This window comes from Mustela nivalis (genome assembly GCF_964662115.1).
Source record: "Mustela nivalis genome assembly, chromosome: 13".
Lineage (NCBI taxonomy): Eukaryota > Metazoa > Chordata > Mammalia > Carnivora > Mustelidae > Mustela > Mustela nivalis.
The window spans coordinates 57151748-57167061 of NC_139032.1; the positions used below are offsets into that span (position 1 = coordinate 57151748).

At 45.9% G+C, this 15314-nt stretch overlaps 2 protein-coding genes across 9 annotated transcripts in view; one reads left to right on the forward strand and one right to left on the reverse strand.

Moving 5' to 3' along the window:
• Positions 1–12277, forward strand: part of UBAP1 (ubiquitin associated protein 1) — a 61425-nt gene extending 49148 nt beyond the window's left edge. For all 5 annotated transcript variants that reach the window (XM_082694612.1, XM_082694616.1, XM_082694615.1 and 2 more), the window contains 4 exons: positions 566–1501; positions 9632–9814; positions 10485–10586; positions 11178–12277. In XM_082694612.1, the coding sequence (XP_082550738.1) occupies positions 566–1501; positions 9632–9814; positions 10485–10586; positions 11178–11318 (1362 nt within the window). In that variant the 3' untranslated portion in view covers positions 11319–12277. The remainder of the gene's footprint in view (positions 1–565; positions 1502–9631; positions 9815–10484; positions 10587–11177) is intronic.
• KIF24 (kinesin family member 24) overlaps positions 2077–15314 on the reverse strand; it is a 92083-nt gene continuing 78845 nt past the window's right edge. For 2 of the 4 annotated variants that reach the window (XM_082694575.1, XM_082694576.1), the window contains exons 12-14: positions 15011–15104; positions 13818–13976; positions 2077–2752 (exon numbers count right to left, since the gene is read on the reverse strand). In XM_082694575.1, the coding sequence (XP_082550701.1) occupies positions 13836–13976; positions 15011–15104 (235 nt within the window). In that variant the 3' untranslated portion in view covers positions 2077–2752; positions 13818–13835. Of the gene's footprint in view, positions 2753–12279; positions 13977–15010; positions 15105–15314 lie in introns of those variants that run through there. The other 2 variants (XM_082694577.1, XM_082694578.1) reach the window with 1 other exon arrangement.

The window sequence follows — 15314 nt, forward strand, 5'->3', positions numbered from 1 at the left end:
GCATTGTGCTTGATAATGGAGACCCTGAAGAGGCTCTGAAGCCCAGTAGTTGCCTGCAAGAGGCTTGTGATTGTTGGGAGAAGTGTTTAGAAGAAAAATTAAAGATTAAATCTATCTGTGATCACTTGTGCTTGGCATCACCTGATAAAAACAGACGTTATGAAAGAGTTCAAAGGAAGGAACAAGGCCATCAGCAAAGCTTCAGAGGTGGTTGCGGAGATCTGCCTAGCCACCAGTGAAGAATTCTAGAAAGAGAAATGGCCTGAGGGAAGAGAAGCAAAGGAAGTAGTTGGCAGGGTACCTTTGGCCTGGTAATGTAGAATTAGAAGTGATGAGAGTTCTCTCTACTTCATTTCTAGAAGTAATCTGGGAGCGTAGTTTGATTAAACTACATAAGGCGCTTAGGAAGCCTTAGTCTTCCTGACTGGGGATCATCTCATACACCTTAAATGCTGCTTTGCCAGGTTCTGTTGTGCTCGTGTGAGAAAGAATTCATTGGAGGAATTGAGTTGGGGAGGAGCAGCCACCTGGGTTCACACGTTCTTTCTTTGTTATATCTTTACAGTATGACTTCTCCTTGGAAAAGAAGACTATTGAGTGGGCTGAAGATATTAAGAAAATCCAAGAAGCCCAGAGGGAAGCAGAGCGCAAGGCTGAGGAAGTAGAAGCTAAAGTGAATTCTAAGAGTGGCCCAGAGGGTGACAGCAAAATGAGCTTCTCCAAGACTCACAGTACAGCCACAATGCCACCTCCGATTAACCCCATCCTTGCCAGCTTACAGCACAATAGCATCCTTACCCCGACTCGGGTCAGCAGCAGTGCCACGAAACAGAAAGTTCTCAGCCCACCCCACACAAAGGCAGATTTCAATCCTGCTGACTTTGAGTGTGAAGAAGACCCATTTGATAATCTGGAGTTAAAAACTATTGATGAGAAGGAAGAGCTGAGAAACATTCTGGTAGGAACCACTGGACCCATTATGGCTCAGTTATTAGACAATAACTTGCCCAGAGGAGGCTCTGGGTCTGTGTTACAGGATGAGGAGGTCCTGGCATCCCTGGAGCGGGCAACCTTGGATATCAAGCCTCTTCACAAACCCAATGGCTTTATAACCTTACCACAGTTAGGCAACTGTGAAAAGATGTCTCTGTCTTCTAAAGTGTCCCTCCCCCCCATTCCTGCAGTAAGCAATATCAAATCACTGTCCTTCCCCAAACTTGACTGTGATGACAGCAGTCAGAAGACAGCCAAGCTGGCGAGCACTTTCCATAGCACATCCTGCCTCCGCAATGGCACCTTCCGGAATTCCCTAAAGCCTTCCACCCAAAGCAGTGCCAGTGAGCTCAACGGGCATCATACTCTTGGGCTTTCAGCTTTGAACTTGGACAGTGGCACAGAGGTGCCAACCCTGACTCCCTCAGATCTGATCTCCCAGATGCCTTCCCTTTCTGTCTTGTCTGTGTGCACAGAAGAATCGTCACCTCCAAATACAGGTCCCACGGTAAGCCTTTTAAATCCCCTTGAGTTAGAGCTCTAAAGATTTCTAAATTCTGTGTAGCAGTTGCTGCCTCACGTTCTTTTCAAGGTGTAGGGCAAGATGGGGCATGGCTATATTGACCTTGCTTATTTATATTGTTCTGGTTATGTGTCTGAGGACAAAGAAGTGTTAGCTTTGCGCCTAGCCTGGGTTATGTTTGCTTGTTCCTACCTGCATCTTTCTGGTTTTTCCTTCAAAAAGATAATGTATGTCATGCATGAATGATGTTTTTCTGCCTAATCACTTTGTTCTTTTCTCTTTACCTCTTTTTTTAAAGGCTTGCTTTCTTTGTAACTTTTTACTTTTTCCTGCTTTATTAATTTTTTGAAGATTGCTTGGTAGTCCTCATAATATCTTCTTCCTGCTTTCCTCTCTCCATCTCATTGTGCCCTGAAGGTTGGTTCTTCATGATTTACCATGTGTTTACCGTGATTTACCTGTGTTTCTTCAGACCATGTGGTGCCTTAGTAAGTGGGAGATAAATTTGTATCAGAAGTCCAAGCAAAAGGTAGAAATATGTCACTTTTTAAATCTACAGATTTTTATTTTTATTTATTTATTTTTTAAAGATTTTATTTATTTATTTGACAGAGAGAGATCACAGTAGACAGAGAGGCAGGCAGAGAGAGAGAGAGAGGGAAGCAGGCTCCCTGCTGAGCAGAGAGCCCGATGCGGGACTCGATCCCAGGACCCTGGGATCATGACCTGAGCCGAAGGCAGCGGCTTAACCCACTGAGCCACCCAGGTGCCCCTTAAATCTACAGATTTTTAAAAGATATATATTTATTTGGCAGAGGGAGGGATTACAATTAGGCAGAGAGGCAGACAGAGAGAGGGGGAAAGCAGACTCCCCGCTGGTCAGGGAGCTCGATATGGGGCTTGATCCCAGGACCCTGAGATCATGATCCGAACCAAAGGCAGAGGCTTAACCCACTGAGCCACCAGGTGCCCTAAACCTACAGATTTTAATCCTGCAGTTTCTTTTTTGCTCACTACTAAGAATTGTGCAGTTTTCTAAAATAGAGGGAGAAGGAGAGGTTGGAATTCGAATTAGTGTTGAAAGATGGATTGATACAAAAGTTGCAACTCGTTATGACCCTGAAGAATATCTGATTTTGTTGCACAAAAAAGTTGCAGGTGCAGCAAGGTTCCTTTATTTGTCCGGCTTAATTCTTGGTGTAGTTTCAGCAGCACAAAACGATACATTATTCCATCCTAAAATAGAAATCACAGAAGTGTAAGAACCTTTTGCAATACCAGCACACAGATTTTTAAAGTTTATTTATTTGTTTATTTAAATATTTTTATTTATTTGAGAGAGAAAGAAAGCACAGAGAGAGGGGGATAGGGACAAGCAGACTCCCCTCCGCTGAGCGTGTAGCTTGATGTGTGACTCAATCTCAGGACCCCGAGATATGACTGGAGCCAACTGAGCCACCCACGTGCCCCCAGTTCAGATTTTTAAAAAATGACAGCATATTAAGAGACTGTTTAGAGCCAGAGAGAGGAGTCTGATCACATTGGTGGGCTATCTGTCAGAGACTGTAATAAGCCGGTAGAAAGATGAGCCTTGGCCTGCTTTAAAGTAAGTGCAAAGTCCCAGCAATAGCATTTCATGGTAAATGATTGTCTCTGTGTGTGAGTGCTTCCACTGTCATAGAGCTCACTGCTGTTTAGAGACTTCTGTGAACCTTGGCCCAAATAAACTTGATAGTGCAGAACACTCTGGTGTTACCTCCTAGGAATGGGCTTCATCCTCATACCTTCTGGTCAGTAGGATACTCTTCATGACTCATTGTATGCTTTAGAGAAATTAAAAGCACTCTGGGGAAGATAAGGGATCCTCAGCCTCAGATTCCCCTTTAAAATTATAGTAACCATTTAGAGACCAAAGCTCTTGAACTAATGGCAGAGGTTGTTCTCAAACGAAAACACCTGTCACTCTTTGACCCACCTCATTGTGGAGTTTCTTTTGGGCCAGTCCATTTCAGGGTTGGGGGGAGGTCTGCTTCTTGCTGGTTTAGGAACTTTCTGCCTTCGAGGGGCAGACAAGCCAAGCTGACTGTCTGGTGTTTTTCTAAGGAAGTCATGGCCCTTATCCGCAAGAAGCAAAGCCTGGTTTCTCCTGGTCCTCTATCTCAGTGAGTCTTTGAGGCCCACAGTGAGAACCTTGCCCAGTGAACAAAGCGCTTCTCTTCAGGATAGTTAGTGAATTGAGGATGGGGGGAGTAGAGTGGTGGTCAACTGGGCTGTGTAATACACCCTTTATGTAGGACCTCTGAGGAAAGTTTAGTTCTTGTTGGCTGTTTTAGACCCAGTGTTTGGGTCTTACTTTTCAGATTCTGATTTCACGTTTTACTGTTTATATAAACTAAACTTAGACGTTGAGAAGTCCATAGGATCATGTAGAGAGGACTCTTGTAATGTGCCCTTCTTCTGAGACCAGCACAGAACTGCCTGACCTAAGCCTTAGCTCGTCTTTCCCCACTGCATGTCAGCCTTTTGTGGACCTTGCTTTGCTCATTGGTTAGGCTTAGTCTGCCATTGGGTTCTTTTTCTCCAGATATGGATATATTCCTTACTTTTCCCCAGTTGCTTTAGCAAAATATTTCTGCTCTTCCCTTACACTTACAAGTTATGAATTTACTAATTTTGGCCGATAAGCATTACAGTAGTGCTAGTTTGGTTTGAAAGTATATTTAAAATAATTTTTGACATACAGACTCTTAGCTTTTAGGTGTTCAATCTGTTTATTTTCTGTTGCCATTGCTTTCATACTTCGAAGTCATTTATCTCTAGATTCTTTTTTTATATTTTATTTTATTTTTTTTTTTTAAAGATTTTATTTATTTGACAGAGATCACAAGTAGGCAGAGAGGCAGGCAGAGAGAGTCAGAGAAGCAGGCTCCCCGCCAAGCAGAGAGCCTGATTCGGGACTTGATCCCAGCACCCTGGAATCATGACCTGAGTGGAAGGCAGAGGCTTTAACCCACGAGCCACCCAGGTGCCCCTGTTCTTATTTTTTGTCAAGATTTTATTTGAGACAGAGAACATGAGCAGGGAGAGGTGCAGGGTGGGGGTGGGGAAAGTGGGACAGGAAAGAATCTTGAGAAGATTCATCACTTAGTGCAGAGCCTGGACCCCAACACAGGGCTCCATCTCATGACCCTCAGGTCATGACCTAAGCTGAAACCAAGAATCAGATGTTTAGGCAACTAAGCCATCCAGACTCATTTATTTTTAATAATTTAAGTAATCTCTGCACCCAGTGTGGGGCTTGAACTCATGACCCCAAGATCAAGAGTTGCATGCTTTTGCAACTGAGTCAGCCAGGTGCCCAATCCAGTCAGATTTAAAAGGTTTATATTGAAAAACAGTGGCTCCCTGCCTCTTCTGTCCCCAACTCCAGTTTTGGTTCCTGTAGTCTAGTAATTCTTTATTTCTGCTGGGATTTATCTCTGTATTTCTAAATAAAGTGTTTGTATTGCTTTTTCTATATTTATCAGTTTTAGATGGTTTTATATTTCCTGTTATAGTTGGAAGTTTATATAGTTTTATGTAGTTTATATAGTTTTATACTTCCTGTTATAGTTCCTTCCCATAGCCTCCTTCATAATTAGATCACAAATTTTGGGTAAATTAATGTTGCTGTTCACATTATGATATATCAGGTAAGTACTTACTGCCAAGTTTGAATACTATATTGTGATTTTTTTGCACCTTTTCCTCATAAACTACTCCATTTAAAAGATTTGCAGTTTTTCTTTCTTTCCTTTTTTTAATTTTAATTTTTAAGATTTTTAAGTAATCTCTGCACCTAACGTGAGGTTCAAACTCAACCAGAGATCAAGAGCTGCACACCCTACCAGCTGAGCCAGCCAGGCTCAGGCACTCCTACATAGTTTCTTTGAACTTGTTGCTGGTTTTATCCAGATGCTCCAAGAGAGTCATCAAAGACCTAGTAATTTTCCCAGACACATCCAGACATACTGGTTAACCTGTCAGTTTTGAGTCCTTGAATATCTAAAAGTGTCTGTACGCCTGGAGTGGAGGGTTAAGCACCTGCCTTCAACTCAGTTCATGATCCCGGGGTCCTGGGATTGAGCCCCACATTTGGCTCCCTGCTCTGCGGGAAGCCTGCTTCTCCCTCTCCCACTACCCCTGCCCGTGTTCCCTTTCTTGCTGTGTCTCTTTCTGTCAAATAAATAAATGAAATCTTTAAGAAAAATTTTTTAAAACTTTATTTTAGAGTGAGCAGAGGAGGTGGAGGGGTAGAGGGAAAGGGAGAGATTCTCAAGTAGAGTCCATGCTAAACGCAGAGCTTGACTCGGGGACTCAGTCTCATGGCCCAAAATTAGGACCTGAGTTGAAACCAAGAGTGGGTCACTTAACCAGGTGTGCTACCCAGGTGCCCCTAAACTTTTTTATTCAAGTATAAGCTCTACTGATTTCTGGTATTCCTCTGCTTTTCTGTGTTCTTCCACCTTCTTCCCCCCAACCATAGCTTTTGGGATTTTAATTTTATTCATGGTGTGCCATGCCATGTTCATTGTGTTAGGCCCTCCTGGATCCTTTCAAACTAAGGCTCAGCTCTGAGATGTTTTTAATTAATATTTTCTGTTTTTTCTTTTTTGAAATTCCTGTAACTGGATGTTGGTGCTTGAACTCTTGACCCCAAGATCACATGCTCTACTGAGTAAGCCCGCTAGGTGCCCCCTCTTTGTCTTTATATTTTACCTTCTGGATATTTCTTTGACTATTGTATAACTTTCTTTCTTTCTTTTTTTTTTTTTTTTTTCTGATCTTACAGCCTTTTTTTTTTTTAAACATATAATGTTTCAGGGGTACAGATCTGTGATTCATCATAGTCTTTCACAGTTCCTAGCACTCACCATAGTACATACCCTCCCCAGTGTCCATCTCCCAGCCACCCTCATCCCTCCCACCCTCCTCCACTCCAGCAACCTTCTATTCCCTAAGATTAAGAGTCTCTCGGGACGCCTGGGTGGCTCAGTGGGTTAAGCCACTGTGTTTGGCTCAGGTCATGATCCCAGGGTCCTGGGATCGAACCCCAAATCAGGCTCTCTGCTCAGCAGGGAGCCTGCTTCCTCCTCTCTCTCTGCCTGCCTCTCTGCCTGCTTGTCATCTCTCTCTGTCAAATAAATAAATAAAATCTTTAAAAAAAAAAAAAAAAAAAGAGTCTCTTACGGTTTGTCTCCCTCTCTGGTTTCCTTTTGTTTCATTTTCCCTCCATTCCCCTATGATCATTTGCCTTGTTTCTCAAATTCGTCCTATCAGTGAAATATGATGATTATCTTTCTCTGATTGACTTATTTCACTTAGCATAATACCCTCTAGTTCCGTCTACCTCGTTGCAAATGGCACGATTTTGGGGTGGTTTTTTGATGGCCGCATAATATTCCGTTGTGTATGTACTTGTGTGTATATACACACACACCACATCTTCATCCATTCATCCGTTGCTGGACATCTGGGCTCTTTCCATAGTTTGGCTGTTGTGGACATTGCTATAAACATTGGGATGCACGTATCCCTTCAGATTACTACATTTCTATCTTTGGCGTGAATACCCAGTAGTGCAGTTGCTTGGTTGTAGGGCGGCTCTGTTTTCAAGTTGAGGAAGCGCCATACTGTTTTCCAGAGTGGCTGCACCACCTTACATTCCTAATCTCACAGCCTTTTAAATAAAATTTTACTTTATCATATTTTAAATTTCCGAGTTCTTTGTCTGTTCCCTCTTTTGGTTTGGTGTCTCAGGCTTTGTAGTCACATTTAAGAGTGAGGCACTTAAAAGAATTAACAGTGGAGGGAATGTATGTTTTGGAGGTGCTTGCCAATCATTAAGCTTTAGTGTAGGTTGAAGGTTACTAGGCTTTGGGGAACTCTGCAAAATGTTAACGCATGAATGTATTGGGGGTTTATAGTTGCATCTGAGAACTCTGCTTGAGGGTTATGGAAGGTTGGGGAAGGCTGGTGTGTAGACCTTTACTTAAATCCCCCTTTTGGTGCTTATACTCCCTCATATGCGGTGCCTGGTGTCCTTATTTTAGTCCCTAGAGACTAGCAGGCTGCTTCTTGAAAAGGATGAGGGTCAGCTGGGGAAGGTTTTGCTGGAGGGTTTTATTTCTCTATCACTCACTTTGTGCCCTTGCTTTATCCCAACAGTGCCTGGTGCTTCCAAATGCTGAACCCCTCTCAGGAGTTGAGAGGAGCTAGTGGACTGACTCCCCTTTCTCCCACTTCCTTATAACTTAATTGGTTCTGCTTAGTTATTGTGGCTTCATTTGTATTCTGTATTCTAAAATCTCATTGAAATATATTTTCCACTGTTGTTCCCTCTTTCTTTGACCTTAAAGATTTTATTTGAGAGAGAGATAGTGAGAGAGCGAGAGCATGAACAGGCAGAGAAGTAGAGGGAGAAGGAGGATCTCCAACTGAGCACGGAGACCAATGTGGGGCTCAGTTCTAGGATCTTGGGATCATGACCTGAATCAAAGACAAACACTTAACCAACTGAGCCACCCAGGTGCCCCTTTTTGACCTTAAATATTAATAGTTTTGTCTTATTATCATTTCAGTGGGCTTTGGGGAGGAAGAATCAGGGTCACTTTGCTGGTTTAAGTGAAATTCCCCCTTTGAAATGCTAATAGATCTCTGTTTATTCTGTAGCTGATGAGTAGGACCCTGTAAATGCCAAGCCTAAAGCCAGGCCCTGGGAATTCAGAAATACAGGTGATATGGTAACTAACCTCTGGGAGCTCACATTAACATATTGTGTGTCAGCAATATAAACAAACCCTGTTTGGCTGTTTGTATTCTCAAGCCCAAGTAGACCCTGTCCTTGAAGAGTGATTATCTGGGGACCTGCAAGAAGAGAGATTATCTTGGGACTTGCAGAAATGGCCAGAGTCTTTGTCCCCTCTTGTGACTCCTAGAATTTAATGCCTGAGCCCTGTGACTGGGCTGCCAGAGGTATTGGGGGTGAGATGGGTAAGAGGAAACAATGGTCTTTAAAGGCCTGTAGTCTTGATTTTTCCCAGCTGACTTTGAGGAAAGTATCTGGTTATAGCTATGTAATTTTGAATGTCTAAGACCAGGGCTTCCGTGCTTCCTCCCCTCTCCCCTCAAAGGAGGTAAAATTCTGTTGAAATACTTTCCTGGTTTTCAGGAGCTGGGCCAAAGCATAAAACAACTGTGACCTTTTCCCTGTTGGTTCAGTCCTTTGGCCTGAGGGTGAGTGGCCTTCAGGCCCTGTGTCTGAATCCTTACCAGAAGTTGTGGGAGGAGTTAATCATGGGACTCCCCACGAATCAGATGGAGGTTTATAGGGTCCCCTGGCTGGGAGCAGGCTGCCTGCAGGGCAGTAGAGGCAGGGTACTAGAATCCCATCCTGTCCCTGAAGGCCCAGCCTGGTGTGGCTGGCTAATAGTCCTTCAGTCTTGGCTTTGTAGGAAGGCAGCTGTGGCAGGGCACTGAACCTTTGCAGCTCATGGTGTGGGGCAGAGGTGGAGTGTCCTCGAAGCCCTGAGCTCCTGAACTGGCCATGTACCCTCTATCTCTGCCCAGCCCAGGGACAGAAGCAAGAATAAAGACATGGTTGGGAGAGAGTCAGCCCCAAAGTTAGGGGTGTCTGATGTAAATGATTCTTTTAGGACTTGACATACAACAGCCTGAGAAAGGGGTAATGGAGCATTGGAGAGAAATCATAGCAGCCATCTTGTATCAGTCCCATGGCCAGCCTCAGAACTTCTCCAGTTCAAGCCCAGGGGATTTAAACACAGAAGGGCATGTGGCTTTTGCGGTATTTTCTCATTCTGTAAGCTGGGATGAGGGCAGCGGACAGACACAATTGTAGGTGTCTGCCCAGCTTTTCTTTCCCTTGCCTGTTTGCTCCCTTATCCCTCTTCAGGACGTCTGGCCAGCAGCCTAGCTCCTTCTTGCAAGTGGATTGTTTGGGAGTTTGATTAGTGTCAGAAATGGCAAGCCCCTGGACTGGGCTGCTTCAAGTGACATGGCTTCTGGGGCCTCAGTCTTCTTTTTTCCTGCCTGATCCTCTTGTTTCTCCACCACCAGGTCACACCTCCTAATTTCTCAGTGTCACAAGTGCCCAACACTCCCAGCTGTCCCCAGGCCTATTCTGAACTGCAGACACTGTCCCCCAGTGAGCGGCAGTGTGTGGAGACAGTGGTCAACATGGGCTACTCATATGAGTGTGTCCTGAGAGCCATGAAGAAGAAAGGAGAGAATATTGAGCAGGTGAGTGATTGGTTGGCTCGGGGTGGGACAGGGGGTCATGCTGGAGAGAGGTCCTAGACCAGTGTCCTGCTTTTATCATAGAGCCCAATCACACTTATAGCCCCAGCATCCTTTCTGGTGAGTTGCAGGACTCAGGGTATTTTGCTGCAGGGGACAGCAGCCTCAGTAGCAGTCCTTCTACTTAGAGGGCTGCTCTGGCACCTAGGCTGGAGGAAAGCCCTGGGAGCATTGGAGCCATTGGGACTGTTCTCTGCCCTTTTCTGCCCCTCGTGAGAGGGCACATTAGGCTTGATATAGAGACGCCTCCTTCAAATGTTTATCCTGTCAAAGCTGCCCCGGGGTGTTCCCAAATAGGGTACTGGAGTCCTAAACCTTGGGGCCATTTTCTGACTTGGGCTGTTAGAATATCCTGTCCAGGCTATGGAATTGACATGGAGATGTGAATCAGCTGTGACAGGAACTCCTTTGAAAAATTACTCAGGTTTAGAATGGTGTGCCTACCTGTTCAGCAAATAGTCACTAAAGTCCTGCTATGATGGATGCAGTTCACGGTACAGAATCAAGACTTAGCCAGGTGGGGAGCAGATCTCACATTGCTGGCTTGTGTAAGACTCTAGTGAAGCACCGTCAAGAGTGGTAGTAGGTGCTCACCTCTTTTTCTTTTCTTAAGATTCTCGACTATCTCTTCGCACATGGACAGCTTTGTGAGAAGGGCTTCGATCCTCTTTTAGTGGAAGAGGCTCTGGAAATGCACCAGTGTTCAGAGGAAAAGGTAGGACCCTTTGTGCTTCGTGGGAACCCTCTGCAAAGGATGGACAAAGTAGCATCCTCTGGCCAAGAACCGCCCCCTCCCTGCCAGTGACTGCAGGCAGAGGTAGTCAGAATGCATTCTCTCTAAAGTGTCCAGATAGACATTTTGCTAGTTTGGGTAGTTAGGCTTAATGAAGCATTGGGTTGAAGATGACTGGAGTCCCTGGGAAGGGAAAGGGAAGACCTGGGCAAAAAGCTAGACTTTTGGATGATTGGGGACACTGCTAGTCGCTTTGCCTATCCTGTTCCCTGGAGAGCAGCTGTTTCTGGTTTCAGTATCCTGCCTTGGTGTGAGTGTGGATTTTGGTTAGTGGGACCCATGAGTCAGCAGGATTTGGAACTGGGCAAAATTCCTTAAGGATGATGGGTTGTAGCATCAAGCATTCTCCCCTGGCTTCCTCCACAGCCGCCCTCAGCTTGCTAGGGGACCTCAGAGGGACTCATAAGCCTCTGGCAAAAGATGCAGACTTCCCCAGGCAGCCCCCTGCATGCACATTCCTCTACTCTGCGGCCTAACCCCTTTCTTCAATATTTATTCTCTTCTGTCCCTTAGATGATGGAGTTTCTCCAGTTAATGAGCAAATTTAAGGAAATGGGATTTGAATTGAAAGACATTAAGGAGGTTCTGCTACTACACAACAATGACCAGGACAATGCTCTGGAAGACCTCATGGCTCGGGCAGGAGCCAGCTGAGACTAGATGCTGCCTAGGCCCTGCCATGGAACCACCCCTACGGGAGGCCCTGAGGAGCCCATGTGTGGAGAAGGAGAAGGGGCACACTTCTGGTTTTCTTTTGGGGGTGGAAGGTCAGGAGTGGAGACTGTGCTTGCCAGTCTCTGAGCTGGGGAGAAAGTAGGAAAGACTCGGGCATGTGAATGCCTCCAGCGTGGCCCTGGCTCCTTCTATATTAAATGTATTTGTATTTTAAGAAGTGTCCTTCCCACCTCGGCCCTCCAGGGGTCTGTACGTCCTCAGCCGAAACCTGGCCCAGCTGCCAAAAGGAGTCAGGGAGAAGGGGTGGGAGGGCCAGACTCAGTGCTGCTTTAGGGCTAGATGCTTCCCTCTGCTGCACTGGTGGACTGAACTCTAATCCAAGTTGAGTGCAATTGAAAAGGTTCTTCCAGGGTTTTTTTTCCCCGCCCACTTCCTTTAACAAAGTCTCTTAGTGTTAACACTGGTTCTGTAATGTCTCTGAGGTGCAAAGAATGCCCTTTCCCCATGGGATGTGGAGTTGGCCTCATCTGCCAGGCAGTTACCATGCTTCCCTATCCCAGCCTGTTTCTTTTGGCTTGGTTTGGACCACCGTCCTCTGCTACCCAGGATTTTAGAGCCCCCTACTCTAGGAAAGTCAGTTTAAGAAATCATTGGCCCCTTCCCAGCACACTGAGTAGGGGAGAAACAGGCTGCAGTATAGTAGCCCAGCACTAACTCCACCTCGGTTCTCCTTGGAGAACAGCCTCTCCCTCCAGCCCCCTGCTCTAGGATGACACAATGAGTAACACCTAGTCATAGAAATCAGTCTCTTTCGTTTTATATTCTGTTGTACATCATTAAAGATCTAAATACAAAGGATATACAGTCTTGATGAATCTAAAGTAATTTGCTAACTATTTTGATTCTTCAGAGAACTACTAATAAAAATCTAAAAGGTATGTCCTGCTGTGATAATTCCTTTATTGCCAAGTGCTGTTTTATTGAGGGGTTGGGGTGGGTGAGAAAGGGATTCCTGCTTGGATTTGCCTGGGATGAAACAGGCACTAACCATTTTCTGTCTTTTTAGTACTGTCTCCCACTATAGGCCTGTGGGACCCAGGAGCTGGCCATGTAGTCGGCCCTGGCTTTATAAATCTGACCTAAGCTCAGTCTCTGGAACCAAGGACATGCCTTCCTGCAAGACTGTGGAGGTGAGACAGCCTGGGCTTTCGCGGCACTCAGAAGAGGGGAAGTACCTTTTCCTGTGAGAGGCATCAGGCATTTTTGTGCTGCAGGCAGGACTGGATTCAGACTGACTAGCTCTCGGTGGTGCTGCTGTAGCTGAGGGAACTAGATTGCTCCCTTAAGTTTCTTGTCCTTATACTTAACTGTCATCCCACAGTACTCTAGTGCTTTTGGCTGGGAGCCGGTCTCTAATTCTTTTAAGGATCACATGATCATTAAGACAGCAGACCCTTTGGGCCACGAAGCTGGAAAAAGGCCGCCCTCTAGTGTTCAGATCAGGCAAAGGATGACAGGGCTGCAGTCAGAAAGCCCGTCAGACCTTCTCCTACCCTTTTAATTAGGCCCTCCTTTTAAACCTTAAAAAGGTAACCTTTCCCTGTAAGAAATTTAAGTTTCTGCACATTACAGGGGACATCAGAGCCAAGACTGTGACACCTGCATCATACTGACCCAAGGTGGCCCTAGGAAGTGACAGACTACTTTGTATTTGTCTTGAGGTGTGTGTAAAAAAAATTTCTGCCTCAGGGTCTCAGGCTGTTGACTAGAGCTTTCAGTGCCAAGATACTACTGGGAGAGAGTGGACAGCCAGGGTGATGCTGGATAAAGGTAAGGCAAAGAGATCCTCCACTTCTTTAACTTTGCCATGAGAGGGCATGGCAGGTGAAGAGTCAGGAGCCAGGAACTGCTACAGGAGCATGAGTGTTGTTAAAAAGAGTAATGCAGTGATGTGGGCACTCTCTTCTGTCTCTGAATTGCTGGAAGGGAGGGTAACTGGGGACATGAGGCCTGTCCCACCACTCTCCAAGGGCTAATGAGGAGTGTTTTAGTTTTTGGTCAAGTCTTGAAGAACAGCATTCAGCTAACAGAGCTCCTAAAATTCATCATGTTTTCTTCCCCAGCTTCTAGGTTAGCACTGGCCCACCCCATCCTCTGGTCCTCAAATTTAGAAAGATAGTAATTGTTCTAGAACCTTATCTCCACAGACAAGGGGTCAGTAAGATAAATACTCTTTTCTAATACCACAGGAATAGGAGGGCATACTAAGTTTTTCAGGCTGCTCTGCCCTTCCCTACAAATGCTCCTGTGCTTGGAACTGAGGGACATAAGCTTGGGCTTAGTCAAGGCCATGGGTGGCTGGGGAGAGGCTAACATGGGTAGGACCAGGGAGTGGGTTCTAGGATTTGTAAGGAGGACCTGGCAGAGGCCCCTCCACCTCTGAAAATTCAGCACAGCCTCCTGAGCTGGTCCCATCACCTCATACCGGGTCTTGTTCTAAGCCACCACTGTCCTCTCAGGGGCTGTGGCTGGCCTGTGGCAGGCCCGGTATAGCTGAAGCTGGCTCCTCAGACCCTGGATGCACTGGGATTTCAGAGCCAGGATTTCATCCAGCTGGGTCACAAAATCTTCAAAATCCTGAGGAAGGAAGGAAAGGACAAATGAGCTTTTGGTTTTGTTGGCCTTCTGTCAGGATCTCCTTTTCTAGTCCCTTTTCTTGCAGGGAGTTTTCAGAACCCTTAGGCCCGTTCTTCAGCTAGAAAGCCTGTAGTACACTACCAGTGACACAGGGTGAGGCTCATTTCTCTGCATTTGAGACTTTTTTTTAAAGTAATCTCTAAACCCAGTGTGGTACTCGAACCCCTAAGATCAACCCCTAAGATCAACTCTAAGATGCACACTTCACTGACTGAGCCAGCCATACACCCCTGCACTTGAGAAACTTATATGTAGAGAGGTATTCTGCAGGGCAGAGGGTATCTTTGCAAAAGTACCTCTGGCTGAGGGGCACCTGGGTGGCTCAGTCAGTGAAGTGTCCAGCTCTCAATCTTGGCTTAGGTCTTGATTTTAGGGTTGTGAGTTTAAGCCTGCACTGGGTGTGGAGCCTATTTAGAAAAACAAAGTACGGGACGCCTGGGTGGCTCAGTTGGTTAAGCAGCTGCCTTCGGCTCAGGTCATGATCCCGGGATCCTGGGATCGAGTCCCGCATCGGGATCCTTGCTCGGCAGGGAGCCTGCTTCTCCCTCTTGCCTCTGCCTGCCTCTCTGTCTGCCTGTGCTCACTCGCTCTCTCTCCCTCTGTCTCTGACAAATAAATAAATAAAATCTTAATAAAAAAAAAAAAAAAAAGAAAAGAAAAACAAAGTACCTTTGGTCAGCATGTGGCAGGTCACTTACCATCACAGGGAGGGGCTCCAGCAAGCCAATAAGAAGGCAGAATGGCAAAGGATAGAGGCTGGAAACATTTTAGCCTGGAAATGGGGAGTGCAATTCCAACTCCCACCTGTCTGTGCAACCCCTTGAGCTATGTCAGAGGAATGGCAAGAGGAGGCCCAAGTCCTCTTAGAGTAGGACAGCAGACCCTTCACCATAGCCACAGCAAACAAGGATGGCCAGTAGAGTACCTGCAGGCTAATTCCCACCAGCCCCTGAGTGTCTAGCCAGGCTACTTACATGAAGAGCCAGCTGACTCATCAGGGTCTCCTCCTTGAAGACCAGTTCTGCCATTTTATCCAGTTGTTCCTGGTGTGCTCGGATGACCACCTGCCTGGGAACACCAGAGGGGATAGTGTGATCCCCTGGGCCTCCCATCTCTCCCAGGCAGCTTTCTGAGGCTAAGCCTCATTTCCAGGCCAGGAACTACCCTCCTCAGAATGGTCAAAACTTTGACCCGGGGCCAACACATGCCTCCCCCCCGACCCTGCTCCTCCTCTGTCACCTGTTCTTCTCAGGACTTATCTAGGGACTAAATTATACC